General features: G+C 40.1%; 1 protein-coding gene across 1 annotated transcript in view; it reads right to left on the reverse strand.

Annotated features, from left to right (window-relative positions):
- Positions 1 to 14,755: 14,755 nt before the first annotated feature.
- The window catches only part of LCP1 (lymphocyte cytosolic protein 1), a 53,207-nt gene continuing 50,376 nt past the window's right edge, over positions 14,756 to 17,586 (reverse strand). Inside the window, exon 16 of the mRNA XM_080799603.1 lies at positions 14,756 to 16,507. Coding sequence (XP_080655729.1) covers positions 16,375 to 16,507 — 133 coding nt within the window. The 3' untranslated portion in view covers positions 14,756 to 16,374. The remainder of the gene's footprint in view (positions 16,508 to 17,586) is intronic.

The following is a 17,586-nucleotide window of genomic DNA, read 5'->3' on the forward strand; positions in this document are numbered from 1 at the left end:
GGCCAGGATGACTGGTTACATAAGAGCCTTCTTTACACACTGGTTAAAATATAATGGCATGTTCCCTCCCATTTCTGTGATCAATTGACTTAGCTTCTATTTTCACTCTTAAAAAATAAAGTATGATGAGAGTTGTTCTTACATTTGACTCTCTAGAAGATATTTAACTCCTCAGGGAAGACGAGATTGAGAATAAAAGTATAGCAATGTTGCAGAAATGTGTCTGGTTTTTTGGAGAAAAATAGCCCTAGAATATTGATTCCTGGCTGTAACCCATGATGTGGGAGGTCTCCCGTGGAGTATAAAGAGGTCTTCCCTTGTCTCTGTCTTTTTCAACATTGTCAACTTAGATGAAGACACAGAAGGTGAGTTTCTCAACTTTGTGGCTCTTACAAAGCTGAGAAGAAGAGCTTGTATGGAGGATTGTAGAATCTCCATTTAAAGAAAATGTTCTTTGTTCATATGAAGGGATGGGCCCACCTATAGGAGAATAGGAATATTATGTCCTAGAGAGTTCTCTGGCCAAAAGAAAAAAAAAAATCGGCTTGCTTTGAATCATGTTTATTTAGGAAAGGTCACCATAAGAGCCATTATCTAAATCAAAGCTCATCACATGTCATTCTGAAGGTAGCATCTGACTTACAGCATTTTGTCTGGTATGAGGCTACAGCTTACCTCTGTAAGTGGATGAAGCCCAGGTATTATCTCCAAATTCCCACTGGTCAGTGGATTAGAATGTTCTTAAGGACAGGGCAGGCGAATCTGCAAAATAAAACAAACTTCCGAGAAGGAAAGGATTGAGATTTCAAACTTTGCTCTCTGTGATTCAAACGTATTAAAACGTAGTTAATGGATGAAGGTGGCACCACTGAAACTACCTCTTATATAAGAAGGAAGAAGAAAATGGATATACACATGTATCTGACCACTTTTAGAGAAAGATACTTGGGAAGACTGGACCAGAAATCCATTAGACTGTGATTACCTACAGCAGATAGGTAGAAAAACTGAGTGGAAAAGATGTAGGAATAAGAACAGGGTAGACGAGATGGGAGGAGGGACGCTTTTTTGAGTAAACATCTTTGAATACTTCGGAATTCGAAAATACCACAGAATTTTAGAATCACAGTATTTTTTCACTTACTCAAAACCAACAAGTAAATAAAATGAATACAAGCAAAAACACATGTTTTTAATGAGTGACATAACCACACTGAGGGGAGTGAGGAAAAACTAACCCAAGGGCTTTTACCTTGCTTTTTTAAAACACAAAAAGTAACTTTAAAATAACAGTCAACAGTGGCAGTTTACTAACAAATTTTATCCATCTTGGTGCTCCCTATTTAGTTTTATCCTGTCTCCTCTCGGGTTTACATTTCTTCTTGCTGAGGCAGTCTTTGAAAAGTTGCTTTCGTGAAGATCTGTTGGTGGTAGATTCTATTGAGCTCCATCTGTTGGATGAGAACTTTATTCTGCCCTCACTTCCAAAGACTAGTTTAGCCAAATGTGACCTTCTAGTGACAGTTCTTCCGTTGTCCTTTGGCATCTACTGTGGTAAGGTAGGAATCTGCTGTCATGTCTTGTTCTCCTGCAGATCTGCTGTTCTTCCTACTAGATGACTTTTAAGGGATTAAGGATTATCTTTATCTTTAATCCTCTTCAGCTCCATTACTCTTGTCGAGATGTGAGTTTATTTTTTATTATCTAGCTTGGTACACGGAATGTGATTTTGATCCGAGGATTTAGATATTTCTTCAACCTGGGAGAACCATTTTATTATTTCTTCAGCTATTATCTGCTAGTGCTTTGTAGGGGCTCCCTTTGGAGTTCCTTGATCTAGCTTCCATGTCTTGTAACTGTCTTTTCATGTTTTTAAAAGTCATAGTCTGTGTCTCTGTATGCTGAATCCTGGGCAAGAATTTCTCAGGACCATCTTCAAATTCACAAATTCATTCTTTGTGTTTAGTTTAGACTACATAGTCAACTGACCAGTGGTTTTTTTTTTTTTAATCCATCAAAAATTTTTATTGGAGAAATCGTGGCTGAGAAATAGTAAGATGTCTTGGAATTGAACACAAGCATCTAAAATAAGAGCAGAGTTCAGGATGTCTTATAATTGTGTGGGTTTTTTTTTTTTCAATAACTTTACGAATCTTTTCCAACTTTTACAGTTGTTTTCTTCACATTTATCCATTTTTAGTTTTTAAAAGATTTTATTTATTAGCAAGAGGGAGAGAATGAGATCATACATGTGGGGAGGAGCAGAGAGAGAGGGAGAAGGAGAAGAAGACTCCCTACTGAGTGCAGAGCCTGCTGGGGAGCTCAATCCCAGGACCCTGAGATCATAACCTGAGCCAAAGTCAGCTGCTTAACCCACTGAACCACCCAGATGCCCACATTTTGTTTTTATATCAGTATTTTTAAATATCATTTTAAAGCATTTTGTTGTTTAATTTTTAATAGATATGGTTCCTTCAGAGCTCTTGCTGACAATTCTTAGGATACTTATTTTAAAGTCCATATTAGGCTTGAGCTAAAGGATTAGTTGTATTTGAGATGAATTCATGCTCTGAGTATTGATTTTGTCGACTGCCTCTCTTAGCATTTGATTTCTTCTGTAATTTGGAACCTTAGTTTGCAGACTCATTTTGAGATCTTTTGTTTTCCTTTCCTGCCTTTCACTTTCTATGCTTACTTTTCTCCATTCTCTGCACAAGCAGCCCCTGGGTTTCCAACCCAGAACACTGTCTTAAACAAGTTTTTGTTTTTTCTACACCATGATAATGTCATGGCTTTCAAAGGTCTAGTCACCAGTCAGGATGACTTAACTTAGTTACTGGCTTAGTCACTCCTAGCTTAGTTACTCCTGTGTCTCCTACAAACCAGCAGATGCTTATAAATCAGTCCTAGGCAGCAGTGGCACTATCTTTTTAAAACTGAGGTACATATATTAAAATGCACAGATTTAAGTGTTTGAGTAAATTAGTCTTGAAAAACACATATACTTGAGTAACCCACACCTCTATCAAGTATAGAAAATTTCCATCATTCCAGAAAGTTCTTTCATATCCCTCCCAATTTCCCCTTTATTCTAGCAGCCTCTGTTCTGATTTTATCACCATAGATTAATTTTGCTTATTTTAGAACTACATGGAATCATATATTGTCCTAGTCAATTCAGGGTGTTACAGCCAGAATACCATAGACTGAATGGCTTAAACAACAAACATTTATATCTTACAGTTCTGGAAAGTGGAAAGTCCGAGATCGGGACACAGATTCAGTGTTTGCTGAGAAACCACACCCTTGTTCATAGATGGCTGCCTTCTTGCCGTATTCTTACATGGCAGAAAGAAAGTGAGAGAGCTCTATGGTGTCTGTTTTATAAGGGCACTAATCCCATTCATGAGAGATCCACCATAATGATCTAATCACCTCCCAGAAGCTCCATCCAAACACCATCATACTGGGAATTAAGCTTCAACATATGAGTGAGGGATGGGGAGGACATAAACATCCAGTCTACCGCTTAGAGCATGTACTTCTTTGTGTTATGTTTATTTTGCTCAGCATGTTTTATTATTTTTAAAAAATATTTTATTTATTTATTTATTTGAGAGAGAGCATGAGCATAAGCACTAGCGGGGGTGGGTGGGGGTTGGGACGAAGGAAGGGGGAGAAGAAGGCTCCCTGCTGAGCAGCAGCCGGATATAGGGCTCCATCCCAAGACCCTGAGATCATGAGCTGAGCTGAAGGCAGACACTTAACTGACTGGGCCACCCAGATGTCCCTAATTTACATTTCTATGATGACTAATGATGTTGAGAACATTTTCTATGCTTCTTGGCTGTGCACGTGCACACTGTTTGTGTGTATGTGTGTGTGTGTGTTCAAATCGTTTGCTTGATTTTTAGTCATACTGTTTGTCTCGCTATTGATTTGTAGGAGCTACTTACATTCTGGACATTAGTCCTTTGTTGGATAGCAATATTATGAATATATCTTTCTCTGGGAAGTATCTGTTAGAGTCTTTTGACCATTTTTGAAAATTCACTTGTTCCTCTTTTTTGTCATAATTTTTATCCTAACTTGTATGACTTCTTTATATAGCTAATTGGTCAGATATATGTTTTGTGAATATTTTTGGGCCCTTGGTGGTTAACCGTCTTCTTATTGGTGTCTTTTGAAGAGCAGACATTCTTAATTTTGGTTAAGTCCAATTTATCAATTTTGCTTTGGTGATTGGTACTTCTGTGTCTTGTTCAAGAAATTTTGACTAATTCAAAGTCCTCAAACTGTTTTTGAAACTTTATAGTTTTGGCTTTTACTTTTAGGCTTAGAATCCACCTCAAATTAATTTTTGTGTGTGGTACGGTACAAGGCAGGGATTGAGGTTCTTTAGTTCTTATGGCATCCAGTTTTCCTCACACCACTTCCTAAAGACTTTCTTTTCCCTGTGGAATCACTTTGTCAGTTTTTCTTTTTTTTTTACATAAAGTCAATTGATTGTGGAAGTGTGAACCTAAACCATTAAGTTCACAGTATTTTTTTTAACAGCAAAAATAAACTAGAAAAGTTCTGTGTTTTCTTTCTTAGCTATTCTTTTTCTCTTTGTGCTTTGGCTTGTATAATTTCTAGTTCACTTATTCATTTCCCTGCTATTGCAGTTTGCTGATAAGCCCATTGAAATAATTCTTCATTTCCATATCATGTTTTTCATATCTGACACTTGTATTCAGATTTTTTTTGAATTTTCTTTTCACTGCTGCTCATGCACAGCAATTTTTGTATCTTTTTTTTTTTTTTTTACCATTTCCTCTCTTAAAGTTAGGTCACACGCTCTTGCTTTTTCACTTACTTACAGGGTTTTTTTTGAATTGAATCTGAGATATTATGTATAAAATGATAGTATGGACTATAAGTAAATAGTATTTATGCCCAGAATGGTCATATATCTTCTTTGTCAGGCCACTAGTGTGAAGGATTGAGCCAATCTGGGCTGCAGTGGACCGGGTTTAGGCTTTGCTGTTATTTTCATTAGATGTTATTTATCACAGTCTCAAATTACTTAAAAACAGGAGCAAGTCCTTCTCTTTTGCAGGGATTGGGGTCTGATTGCCTCAGGATCTGCCCTCAACTTTCCTCTCTGCCCTCAGCCTTCAGCAGCATGGGAGAAAGCTCTCAGGTCTCCTGCCTCTCCCCCAGTAGCAGGTAACCAGTCTGCGCTTTTTATAGGTTTACACCTAAAGTAAGATGATTTATAAAAGGAAACATAAGAGGTATTAGGATGAGACATCAACAAAACCGAAACAAAAGCTAGCGTGGAGCAATAAAAAGTAATGAGCTATCAAGCCACAGAAAGACATGGAGGAAATTTAAAAGCATGTTGCTAAGTGAAAGAAGCCAATCTGAAAAGGCTGCATTGTATACGACATTCTGGAAGAGGCCAAGCTGGAGACAGTAAGATCTGTGGTTGCACCAGGTTGAGGGGAGGAAAGGAGGATACATAGGTGGAACACAGAGTTTTTAGGGCACTGAAACTGTTCTGTATGACACTATAATGAGGGACACATGTCATCATATTTGGTTAAATCCATAGAAGGTACAACACAAAGAATAAGCCCTAATGTAAACGATAAATTTTAGTTAATAATGTATCAATATTGATTAATCAATTGTAACAAATCACACTCCACAAAGATGGAAATAATGAGGGCAACTGTGGGAATTCTGTATTTTCTGATCTACTTTTCTGTAAACTTAAAACTTCTCTAAAAAATAGTCTATTAATTTTTTAAAGTTGGTAGTGTTCAGATCAAACAAAGCAAGTTCAACCAACACAAAAGCAAAAAGAGAACAAAGATCAATTAGAATCGATAACAGGTATAGCTAATATATAACAGTCATTAAACATTATGAGTTGAAAAATACCATTAAAATATAAAGCAAAATGTGATAGAAATACAAGCACAAGTGCATAAAAACACAGGGCAGATTTTAGCATACTACCATTTTCCCAAGATAGTTTAAATACACCAAAGGAGATACAGAGAATATATAGCCTGTGATCCAGTGGGGAACAGATGTTTCTGCATGAAAATGTGACTTTCACTTATCTGTTCCCCTAAGAACTTGATGAAGGTAACATGTCAACTAAGTTTAAGGTGATATTGTTTATGGTAGAAATAACCCTTGCTGGGTAAATTGTATCTCGGCTAGGAGAGACCATAAATGACATCGCAGCCTTAGGCTTCTGTGAATGTGGTGACTTTTGTATCTGGGCATGTCTCTACAGGGACCCAGTTATAGAAGATGGGCTACTGGGGGCATGGGGCTTCTAAGCCAGGGTGATTCTTACACTGCCCAATGTAAATCTCATTCCTTCACACTGAAATGTCATTTGGGGAGCCTGGCAAGCTGTGTGGATTGTTTTAGGGACTCTTCCAAGAACTGCTCAATGCAAGAGGAACTCCTGACATTCCCTTGTGTCAAGCTTTGGTTTCAAGCTTATACATCTCTGAGTGAATGGTGCTGAAGGAGGCTGGTGAAGGTTTTGTGAGTCTGAATGTTTTGTGGAACCCAAGACTTCCTGGTGAATATTGCAAGATGGTACACTCAATTCGGTTGATTTGTGGGCAGTTTAATAAAAGTATCATTTACGCTGATGTCGGTGGGATATGGGGAAATTACAAAAGATCATTGAGTACAGCAAGACAAGTAACAACAAGGCAGTGAAAGGATAAGAACCTGGAAATAGAGCCATAGGCAGAAGGCTCACAGACAGGAACTGTGACTTCTCCTTGAGAGATTCAACCAGTTTTTCCTAATCTTGCAGGGAAGGAGCTAGAAGAAAAATAATTCTGACCTCACTTTCCTCCTTTTCTTTGTTTTCCTGTGGGGGACTTCTTATGGCTGAACCCAAAGAACTTGAGTCAGACAAAGATTTTTTAGATAGAGCATAAAAAAACACAAATAGCAAAAGAAAATGAAAAACTGGACATCATTATAATTAAAAGCATTTGTTTTTTCAAAAGACACTTTCAACAAAATGAAAGGACAGGCTATGAACTGAAAGAAAATATTTTCAAAACATACTGGGTATAAGGGATTTGTATCAAACATATATAAAGAACACCTGTAAGTCAAGAGTAAGATAAAAAAAATTATTTTCGAAAGGCAGATTATATAGACACTTTCCCAAATATACAAATGGCCAGTTCACACACTCAACACCATTAGTTATTGAGAAAATGCAAATTAAAACCACCATGATATGTCACTACTCACCTCTGGTATGGCTAAATGAAAAAGGTGAACACTATGAAGCAATAGTGAGGATATGGAACACCTTAAACACTCACACATTGCTTTTGGAAATGCAAAATGGTAAGCTATTTTGAAAATGTTTGACAGTTTTTTATAAAGTTAAACATACTTACTGTATATGTCCCGGAAATTCAACTCCTGGGTATTTATCCAAGTGAAAGGAAAACAATGGCTATGCAAAGACCTGAATATTCACAGCAGCTGAATAATCAAAAAGTTGAGTGTTTCTAGCAGTTTTATTCATAATAGAAAGGAAGAAAGAAAGGGGGAAAAAAAGAGAACTTGAAACAATCCAAAGTCCATCAACTGGGGAATGAATAAACAAATTGTGGTACATCCACACAGAGAAATGCTCCTCAGCAGTATCAAAGAAGAGACTACTGATCGTGCAACAAGATGGATAAATCTCAAAAGCTCATGTCAAGTAAAACTGGCAGTTACTACAAGATTGATAGTGTATGATCCTGTCTGTATGACACACTGTAAAAGGCAAAACTACAGAGACAGAAAATAGGGTCGTTCTTGTCAGGGGTTGGGGCTGGAGAGGAAGGGATCAACTTGCAGAGAGGTACAGGAGCATTTTTTTGGAGTGGTGGGAAGATTCTGCATTTTGACTGTGGTGGTAGTTACACATTTGTTTACAGCCAAAATTCCTCAAACTTTACACTGAAAAGTTGGGCTTCTTTTGTGAAGAAAAAGATGGAAGGAAGGAAGGAAGGGGGAGGGAGGAAGGTTGGGAGGGGAGAAAGAAGAGAGGAAGGAAAGAAGGAAAGAAAAAAGAAAAAATTGGAGGCAAGTTCTCATTCTGCATCTCTCCTTGAGATTTCTGACCTTGGCACCTCTTGTGAAGAATGAAAAGAACACAAAGTTTGATCAGATGGGCTCCACATTTAGCTCACAGGCGAATCTCTTAGACTCTCAGAGGTGCAGTTTCTCCTTCTGAAAAATGAGATTAATAATAACTTACATCTGGGGCACCTGGGTGGCTCAGTGGGTTAAAGCCTCTGCGTTCGGCTCCGGTCGTGATCCCAGGGTCCTGGGATGGAGCCCCATATCGGGCTCTCTGCTCAGCGGGAAGCCTGCTTCTCCCTCTCTCTCTGCCTGCCTCTCTGCCTACTTGTGATCTCTGTCTGTCAAATAAATAAATAAAATCTTTTTAAAAAAATAATAACTTACATCAGAGGGCTGTTGTAAGGATTCACTAGGATAACATGTGAAAGCAGCTGGCAGAAACAGGTGCTCAAAATGTCCCACTTACATTAAAAAGATAAACCAGGAAGGGGACTGGTAGGGGACAAACATGTTCTCTGCCCGGGGCTTTATCTAGATCATCATGACCTTGGGTACAGCTCGTCCCTTTCCTCTGATGCTCCCAGAGAGTTAGGAGATGAGTTGCCTCCCCAGAAGGCAATCTAGTTTTGGGGGATCTATTTAATTGAATCATGTCCCCTGGGGCTATCTAATTTATACCTTTGTTCTCCAGTCATTTTGGAACATTAGCTGGCAAAAATAATATGGCAAGTGCTTCTTCAATAGCCCTACCCCTCAGCCTTTGTTAAGACTGCATAAGAAGATAATTTCCCCTGTGAGTACTGGTCTGTTTTGCCTTTCTCTCATCGGGAGCAGGCTGAGGATCAGGGTAAATGCCACAGAGATCTCAGCTGGCCTCACTTGGATATACAGCTCAGGCTTATTGTTGGGTAAGCACTAAGAGAGTCAATTAATTTAATGGCTTTTTATTATGAGTTCAGGTGCAGTTCAATTTACAAGTTTTCCTTTCAAAATCATTCAGCCATTAAAGCCCCATAATCTTGGGAGGTTTTGAAGACACTTAATTGATAAATGTTTTTTCTCTCCACATATTATCTCTCATGTTTATTCATGAAGAGTGAGGCAGTTTTTATAATTTGCTCAAAGGTTTGGCATATCTGGCCAAACCTTTCTACAGGGGAGAAAGGGTGATGTCATCCCCAAGGCCACTGAAGAGGGGGATTTGAGTTGGGAAGGCAGAGAACTCTATCTCAGGTTCCGATTCCCTTGCTTTGGCTAGCAAGAGCCTGAAACCTGGGGCACCGAGGGGCTTACTTGGCACCCAGACAGGCAAATGCGTGTTGGCTGGGTGGCTAAAATGTGAACAGAGCAAGGTTTGTCCTTGGAAATTTCCATCCCTTCATTCACCCTTTCTAAATCATCATCCCTTGGGGTGCTTGGGTGGCTCAGTCAGTTAAGTGTCTGCCTTTGGCTCCGGTCATGATCTCAGGGTCCTGGGATCGAGCCCTGTATTGGTCTCCCCACTTTCTAACGTGCTTCACCCACCCCTGCCCTTTGAAGAGTAGACCAGGCTATAGACCTGTTTCTCAAACTTGATCCCATAGTGGAGTAATCTGGAGATGTTTCAAATATCTGGTTGCCCAGGCTGTAATCCCATCAATTATATCAGAATCTTGAGGGGAGGGGTATAGGCATCAACAATTTTTTTTTTTTTAAGCCCTGGAAGTAATTTCAATGTGCAGCCAGGGTTGGGAACAGCTGCCTTGAACCAGTGCTTCTCCAGGTGTGGTCTGTGAGTCATGGACTCTCCTAGAGTATTCGTGGAGAATGCAAACTCCCAGGCCCACTACCTCTAAAGGCACCGAATCTGTAGTGGGATCTGGGAGATTTGTGGGTTTTTTTTTAAAAGATTTTATTTATTTATTTGACAGGTAAAGATCACAATTAGGCAGAGAGGCAGGCAGAGAGAGAGAGAGAGAGAGAGGAGGAAACAGGCTCCCTGCTGAGCAGAGAGCCCAATGTAGGGCTCGATCCCAGGACCCTGAGATCATGACCCGAGCTGAAGGCAGAGGCTTTAACCCACTAAGGCACCCAGGCGCCCCGAGATTTCTGTTTTAACAAGATCTCCAGGAGATTCTTAAGTGTCCCAAATGTCTAATGTCTAATGTCTAATTTAATTTGAAGCTGGTTGAATTAACTACCTATCAACTACAGGTCTATTAAGGGGGCTTCTATTCTTTTAGGACAGTGTTTTTCAAACTTTAATGTACACATGAATTAACTGGGAATCTTATTAAAATGCATATTCTGATTTAATAGGTCTGTGGCAGGGGCTAACCAGTGTCCAGGTCCCCCTGACCTAAGCACTACTCTTTGAGCAAGGAAGTTTAATTATTTGGGACTCATCATTGGGCCCTTGAGATAGCCAAGTCCAGGAATACCTGCCAAATTATCAACTTTTACATTATATTACACATGGCTTTATTATTTTTTAATTTAAATTCAATTAGCCAACAACATATAGTACATCATTAGTTTCAGGTGTAGAGTTCAGTAATCCATCAGTTGTATACAACAGCCAGTGCTCATTACATCATGAGCGCTCCTTAATGCCCATCACCCAATTGACGCCCCCCCCACCCCAGCAACCTTCATTTTATTTCCTAGCATTGAGAGTCTCTCATGGTTTGTCTCTCTTTTTGATGACTTCCCATTCAGTTTTCCCTCTCTTCTCCTATGATCCTCTGCACTGTTTGTGAAACCATATAATTGTCTTTCTCTGATTGACTTATTTTGCTCAGCACAATACCCTCCAGTTCCATCCCATTGATGTAAATGGTAAGTATTCATCCTTTCTGATGGCTGCATAATATTCCATTATATAAATATACCACATCTTCTTTATCTACTCATCTGTGGATGGACATTTAGGTTCCTTTCATAGTTTGGCTATTGTGGAGATTGCTGCTGTAAACATACGGGTACACATGCCCCTTCGGATTACTACATTTGTATCTTCAGAGTAAATGCCCAATAGTGCAATTACTGGGTCAAAGGGTAGCTCTATTTTCAACTTCTTGAGGAACCTCCATACTCTTTTTCAGAGTGCCTGTACCAGCTTGCATTCCCACCAACAATGTAGGAGGGTTCCCCTTTCTCCACATCCTAGCCAACATTTATTGTTTCCTGTCTTGTTAATTTTAGCCATTCTGACTGGTGTGAGGTGATATCTCATTGTGATTTTGATTTGTATTTCTCTGATGCCGAGTGATGTGGAGCATTTTTTCATGTGTCTGTTGTCCGTCTGGATGTCTTCCTTTGAGAAATACCTGCACATGTCTTCTGCCCATTTCTTGACTGGATTATTTTTGGGGGGTGTTGAGTTTGTAAGTTCTTTATAGATCTTGGATGCTAGCCCTTTATCTGATATGTCATATCTTCTCCCATTCTGTTGGTTGCCTTTTAGTCTTATTGACTGTTTCCTTTGTTGTGTAAATGCTTTTTATCTTGATGATGTCCCAATAGGTCATTTTTGCTTTTATTTCCCTTGCCTTTGGAGCTGTATCTAGCAAGATGTTGTTGCAGCTGAGGTCGAAGAGGTTGCTGCCTGTGTGAGGATTCCTGTGTCACATTTAGGTTGTTCATCCATTTTTAATTTATCTTTGAGTATTACACATAGCTTTATAATTAAATATTTGCATGCATTCTAATCCTCTAAATGCTCCTATTCCAAAAATGATATATGTTAGCTCTCTTAACTAAAATATCAATTTAAATGGAAATCCCCAATTTTGGCATACCAGTTAACAAAAATTATCGCCACTTTTTCAATCTGCCTGAGTTGTTAATGTTGAGATAGTAGGTATTGACTACATTACCTGTTTTTGTGCTTGACAAAGGTGGATATTAAATATATGCAGACTTCAGAAATGAGAAAACATTGACACAATTTTTTTTTCCTTTTTGATTTTTTTTGAGGGGTCACTCATGCACAAACTCAGTTGGGTAAACTTCTCCAGAAACAGGGAGACATGACACTGAGTAAAGTGTAGTCTTTGACAGCTGCTTTTATCACTGGAATTTTATTAGGAAACTGTCAAAGTAACTAGATTTCACAAGAGGATCAGTCAATGCTAACTTGTCCTGAGCATCAGCTCTGGTTTTTGGATCACGAAGCTTGCAAGGACATGCTGGGCAAGATGTCAAGTTCACAGAGAGTGCTGCCAGCATTTAATCCAAGTGTATTGGGTCACTGGGGTAGACAGAGAACAAAAGTCCATCATATCTCAGCAGCTGCTGTGTGACAACAGACAGAGTAACTGTAAAGAAGGTTGGAACAGAAACCATCCAAGGAAACTTCTGTCATGCATCAAGCATCTGTCCGAGTCGGGCTGGTGTACAACAGGCTGTCTATGTAGTTTTTATAATAGAGACCACGGTTCTGCTTCCAGAAACAGACTAGATAGTGTGTGTCTGTGTAGGTGGATAAAATTGCTCAGTTGGCCGAGACTTTAAAAGCTCAGCTAGTACAACATATTGCATCAGACAGACTCAATGTCATAACTTCCAGACACACAGGAACCCCTTCCATTCTACAATCTCGGTAGGTAAGTCTGTTTCGCCACATTTTCCCCACCTCTCTCTGGCATCTCTCCTGGTCAGGAAATACTTATTTATGTTTAAAACAAATCCATTTTTAAAACATTTATTACCTTTCTTATGTTCAATAATATTTAAAACATTATTAAATATCTAGAAAAGCCCTTGGCATTGTAGGAGATTTCAACATGTGTAAAGCATGGTTCCTGCCTTCACGTTCGTTGGAGCTCAGTTCTTCTGCCAACCTTGGTAACCCTTCATCCAGAATTAATTTTCCCCTGAAAATTTCCCCATACTTTATTCATGATTTTATTATAGCATTTATCACATTCTGATTTTTTGTTACGTATCGCCATGTGCGTGTATATGTCCATTATCTCCTTGCTGGATCAACAGGGCTTCTATTGGCATAAAATGGAGAAGTTGGCATCAGCTCGAGGGTCTATTTTGTCAAATAATTTGAAGGAACTTAAGAATCTATGTTTTTACTATCTGATGTTAATAACTTTGACAGAGCAGAAATTGATAGATATCTGTCAAGTAAAAATAAACATTCTATGCACAAGAAGTAGATAGTCTTATACCCTGTGACTTTGTTTGCTGAGGAAAACAAACAGCCTAAATATCTATCTGTAAGCCCCTGACTAAATGCAGTTGGGGATACCTAGGTAATAAAATACTATACCCTACTGAAAGGATATGGGAGCAGGTCTACACACACCAACCTGGAACATTCACCAAGATACGGTGTTAAGTGAAAAAAGTGAGATGCAGAATGATGGGTATGGAATGCTAACATTTGTAATTAAAAAAAAAAAGTGTGTGTGTGTGTGTGTGTATTATATGCATAAAATATTTCTAGAAAGATACAAAAGGAATTAGTAGCAGTGGCTGCTGACCAGGAGGGCTCCTGGGGATGGGGCAGGGGGAGTGGTGGGTTGATAAACCACCTCTCGGGGAGGATAAGGAAAAAAAACCTATGTGTAGAGTTTGATCACAGCTGTGGTGTAAATACCTCCATTGTGGCCAAGTGCAAGTTCACAGTGACTTAACAACGGGCTCACAGTGATGTGATATGAGGTGACTTCAAAGCTTATCTCCTTACACAGAGGTGGGAAGGTGGCCTAGCCCCTTTGGTACAATTTTGAATTTCTGATGCCATACTTGGATTGACTATTTAAAATGTAACAAACTTCTAAATTTAGAAAAATCATCATGATTAGATTGCTGTATTCCCTTAGCCCTCTCTTCTCCAAAAGCCAGTTTTCTTTCCTTGAGAGTACCGGTTGCTGCTCTCCCGTACTGGTCAGTCTTTCTGTCAGGTGATGTATCAGTGCAGTCTTGCACAAAAAGGAACACTTAAGATTTGTAGCCTCTTGGTCTGTAGAGAAGGCAGCTACCCCTTACGTGTGGAAGCTGCAGGAATGTTCAGGCTAGGAAAGAGCCACTTCCAGAAAGAAGCTGCTGCTGAAGCTGGGACTCATGGCGTGAGCACAAAAACTCAGCGTCCTAACAACCGTGTGGGTGTGGATCCTCCGCTGGTGAGGAGGTAATCAAACAGAGGCTTCTCCATCACAGCAGCCCACCTCAGAGGATGCTGGCAGGTGCGAAATTCCTCAGCATCCGCCCGATGCTCCTCCCCCACTGTGCCCCGCCCAGCTCAAGGGAGGACGGCCAGGCTAGAGAGCGGACGTCAGTTCCTGCTAGCCAAAAGGATTCCTTCTGCAATCTCTCTAGAAGCCATCTTGCACCAATCCTGACATCTGGTTTTTGTTCACGACTGGGCTCAATGTGTCTAACACCAGCTTACTCTTCAGTTTTTCTTTAGACTGTTTTCTCCATTACAAGCTCGCCCTGCCCTTGGATCACTCACCACACCTGAGAGTTTATTGAACCTGGTCAGCCGAGCTCAGTGCCAGTCTTACTTGGAAGCGTATTTCTAACACCTTGCACAATGCCTACCATGTATTAGGCGTTCAGTGTGTGTTGGCTGAATGAAGTAATTAATAGGTCATGCTACATTCTAATGGAACTTTCAAAAGGAAACATCCAGAGACATCTCATAAAGGGAACATTTTATTTGGAGAGATCTTGAGCATTATTTTATCTTCATTTCCCGTTAAGGCAGTAACAGTCTTCCTGGAGGCAGGTGGGGGAGAATGATCTGAGGCTACATTAAATTCAGTCTAAATGAAGCCAACCTCTTTGTATTCAGATGCGGCAGAAATACAGATTACAGGCTAGGAGAGGCCACAGATTGGCTTCTCGAACGTGCTGCCGAGGAACAGATCCAGGGCGAGGCATTTCATTTGCTTTGCAAAATGGCTAAGTTCCATTACATGCCATCCCTGAAGAGGATACCTCGTGGATGAGCCCTTTTACCGGGATGGAGGGAGTCTAGTGTTGGTTCACAGTGCTCTGTTGCTTCCTAACCTTCAGTAGGTTTTCACGGAAATTGCATCATCTATTAGGGCGGTTCAGATTCACACTGCTCCTCTCATTTTGTTTCAGAATTCTTTAAATGTCATACGGATATGACTGTGTATTGTGGGGGGGATAAGGGGTGGGATGGGGGCACACTTTTCATTGGCACATATTGCCCCCTTGAGCTTGGGGAGGTGGCAAAAAGCTTCTACACTTCCAAAAAAGTAAACATTGATAACATGGCCTTGCAGCAATCAGATGTGCTAAGATCTAACAGCAAATGAAAGCAGAGCCGAATTGCTTCCAGTCACCAGATAAGTTAGCCAGACCACAACAAGGAGAACTAACATGCAGGGCTAAATGCATGGAGAGCCAGCACCCGAAGGCTGGATGCTTTGCTGTGGCTCCACACTGCCCCCTGGTGGTACACTGCTCAATTACACCCTCCTTGGATGTAACCTGCCCAGTTAAGAATCAGAGGACATAGTATGCAAGATGTTAGACCAGGTCTCAGCCCAAATACTAGAGTTAAAAAACGGAAGCTTCCTGTTGGCCGATAAAACCACAACTGATGACATTTGGGATGCTAGTTCTGAGGAGAGGCTCTGATGATGTCCTACTTCTGCAAATCACCAGATTGCTGGGACCCCAACAGCCTGACTGATCTGTCAGATGCTCCAAAGGGCCCAGATACAAGAATGGGCAGCAGAGGTGGGCCACAGAGAAGGCACAGTTCTGAGAGCGGGTAAAGCAGAGCTACGGGAGACAGAGTGTAGGGGAAGGGAAACAGAAGGAGAGGCTTGTAACCGATCAAATGCTGGCTGCCAGAAATGGGCTTCAGGACTGGTTGGATGATTTCCCCCCTCCTGGCTCTCACCTTGAATAAAAAAGGCAGCCAAATTAAGCCAATTTGAAATATTATTAATAACAGTGCAGCTTCTATACTTGACTAATGGCAAAAGCAGGAAGGGTGCCTGGAAGATAAGTTTTTTCCTTCTCTAGATTTTCAAGGCAGCAATAAACTCAACAATAAAAAAGATTTGTAAGAGATTGGATTTTGTTTTTTGTTTGCAAAGAATGAAGCATTTTTGTTAAATACAGAAGCTACCTGGCTGAACAAACATACACTTTCTGGAATCCTGTATAACGTCACCAAGTTGAACACTTTGGAATGGCTTTGACTCGTCCCCATGCTTCCTGTAGGTATCCCATGCTGAGTAATCAGGAATGTGCATGTGGCCTCCCCACTGGGATTTACACCCTCTTCATTCCTTTCCCCATGAGGCAAGCAAACACCGTCATGACCATTTTGGGGTTCACTTCGACCAGATCTTCTGGAAGAGCATACACTCTGGCGCCAATTTTTCGGGCCATAGAGATGGCATATCTAAAAGGGAGGAAAGAGGAAGAATAAGGGGAGCTTGAGCAACACAGTGTGAAGGGGACCCCTCGGGACCATACTCATTGTCATCCCACATACGACATACCACATACCACACACCACATACTATATCTTAGATACTCTGCAGAACTCATTCTTGGGATACTTGGAGTCCATCATGGTGTCTTCCCATTTTTGTGGGCAAATCTTGACCCAACAAAGCTCCTGACTCTTATCAGACTTGCTGTCTAGACTCAAGATGATTACAAATGTATTATCTGTTCTCAGAGACCCCCTGAGCTCTTGCCACTTTTGATGCCTTCACCGTAAGTATTCTCTTGGGCTGCAGAGTGGCAGAAAATATCAAGAACTGAACACGAATGTGCGCTGGGAAAGGTTGGCAGACTCCATTTCCCCTGCAGAAATATTTTTACAAGGAAGTAAAATGGGGAGATGCATCGGTCATACTTCAACCTTACACATCAGTTTTATTCCTTGTTCCATTCCAGTCTTTGCCCACATAGGCATGTATTTATTTATGTTACTATAATACTAGTATAGCCGGAGTTTTATATTATACATTTTCCACATAAGATTATTATAGCTCCACTGGAACATTTTGCTCACTTCTTAATTATAGGAAGATAATTTTTAAGAGTTGTAATCTATTTTCAAATAAGCCCACACGACTACCTGGCAATTCTTTTATTCACCTCATTTATTATCTAGCAACCTCTTATAAGGACTACTCTAGAGATTCCCCATTCTATCCAAGGCCCCATTATTCCCTCTGCTCTGTAAACTAACTTTATTCTTTCTCTACTGATCATATTAAATGAAAAGCATCAGGCAGGTGTAGTCCCCATTCTTTCTCCTTGGCCATTTCTCAATCACTTCCTCTATATTGATTATTAATGAAACAAAAATATACTTTTCTATTATAAAATACAGAGGGAAGTTGTTGAAAAATTAGAAACAAGAGCTTCAAGAAAATCATGCAAACCTTGCCACCAAAACAGAACCATTTTTAGCATTCTGTATAATCCTTTTTACCCATTTTTCAAAGGAATTTTGGATCATGCCTG

The sequence above is a fragment of the Martes martes genome (assembly GCF_963455335.1).
Source record: "Martes martes genome assembly, chromosome: 3".
In the NCBI taxonomy this organism is placed as follows: domain Eukaryota; kingdom Metazoa; phylum Chordata; class Mammalia; order Carnivora; family Mustelidae; genus Martes; species Martes martes.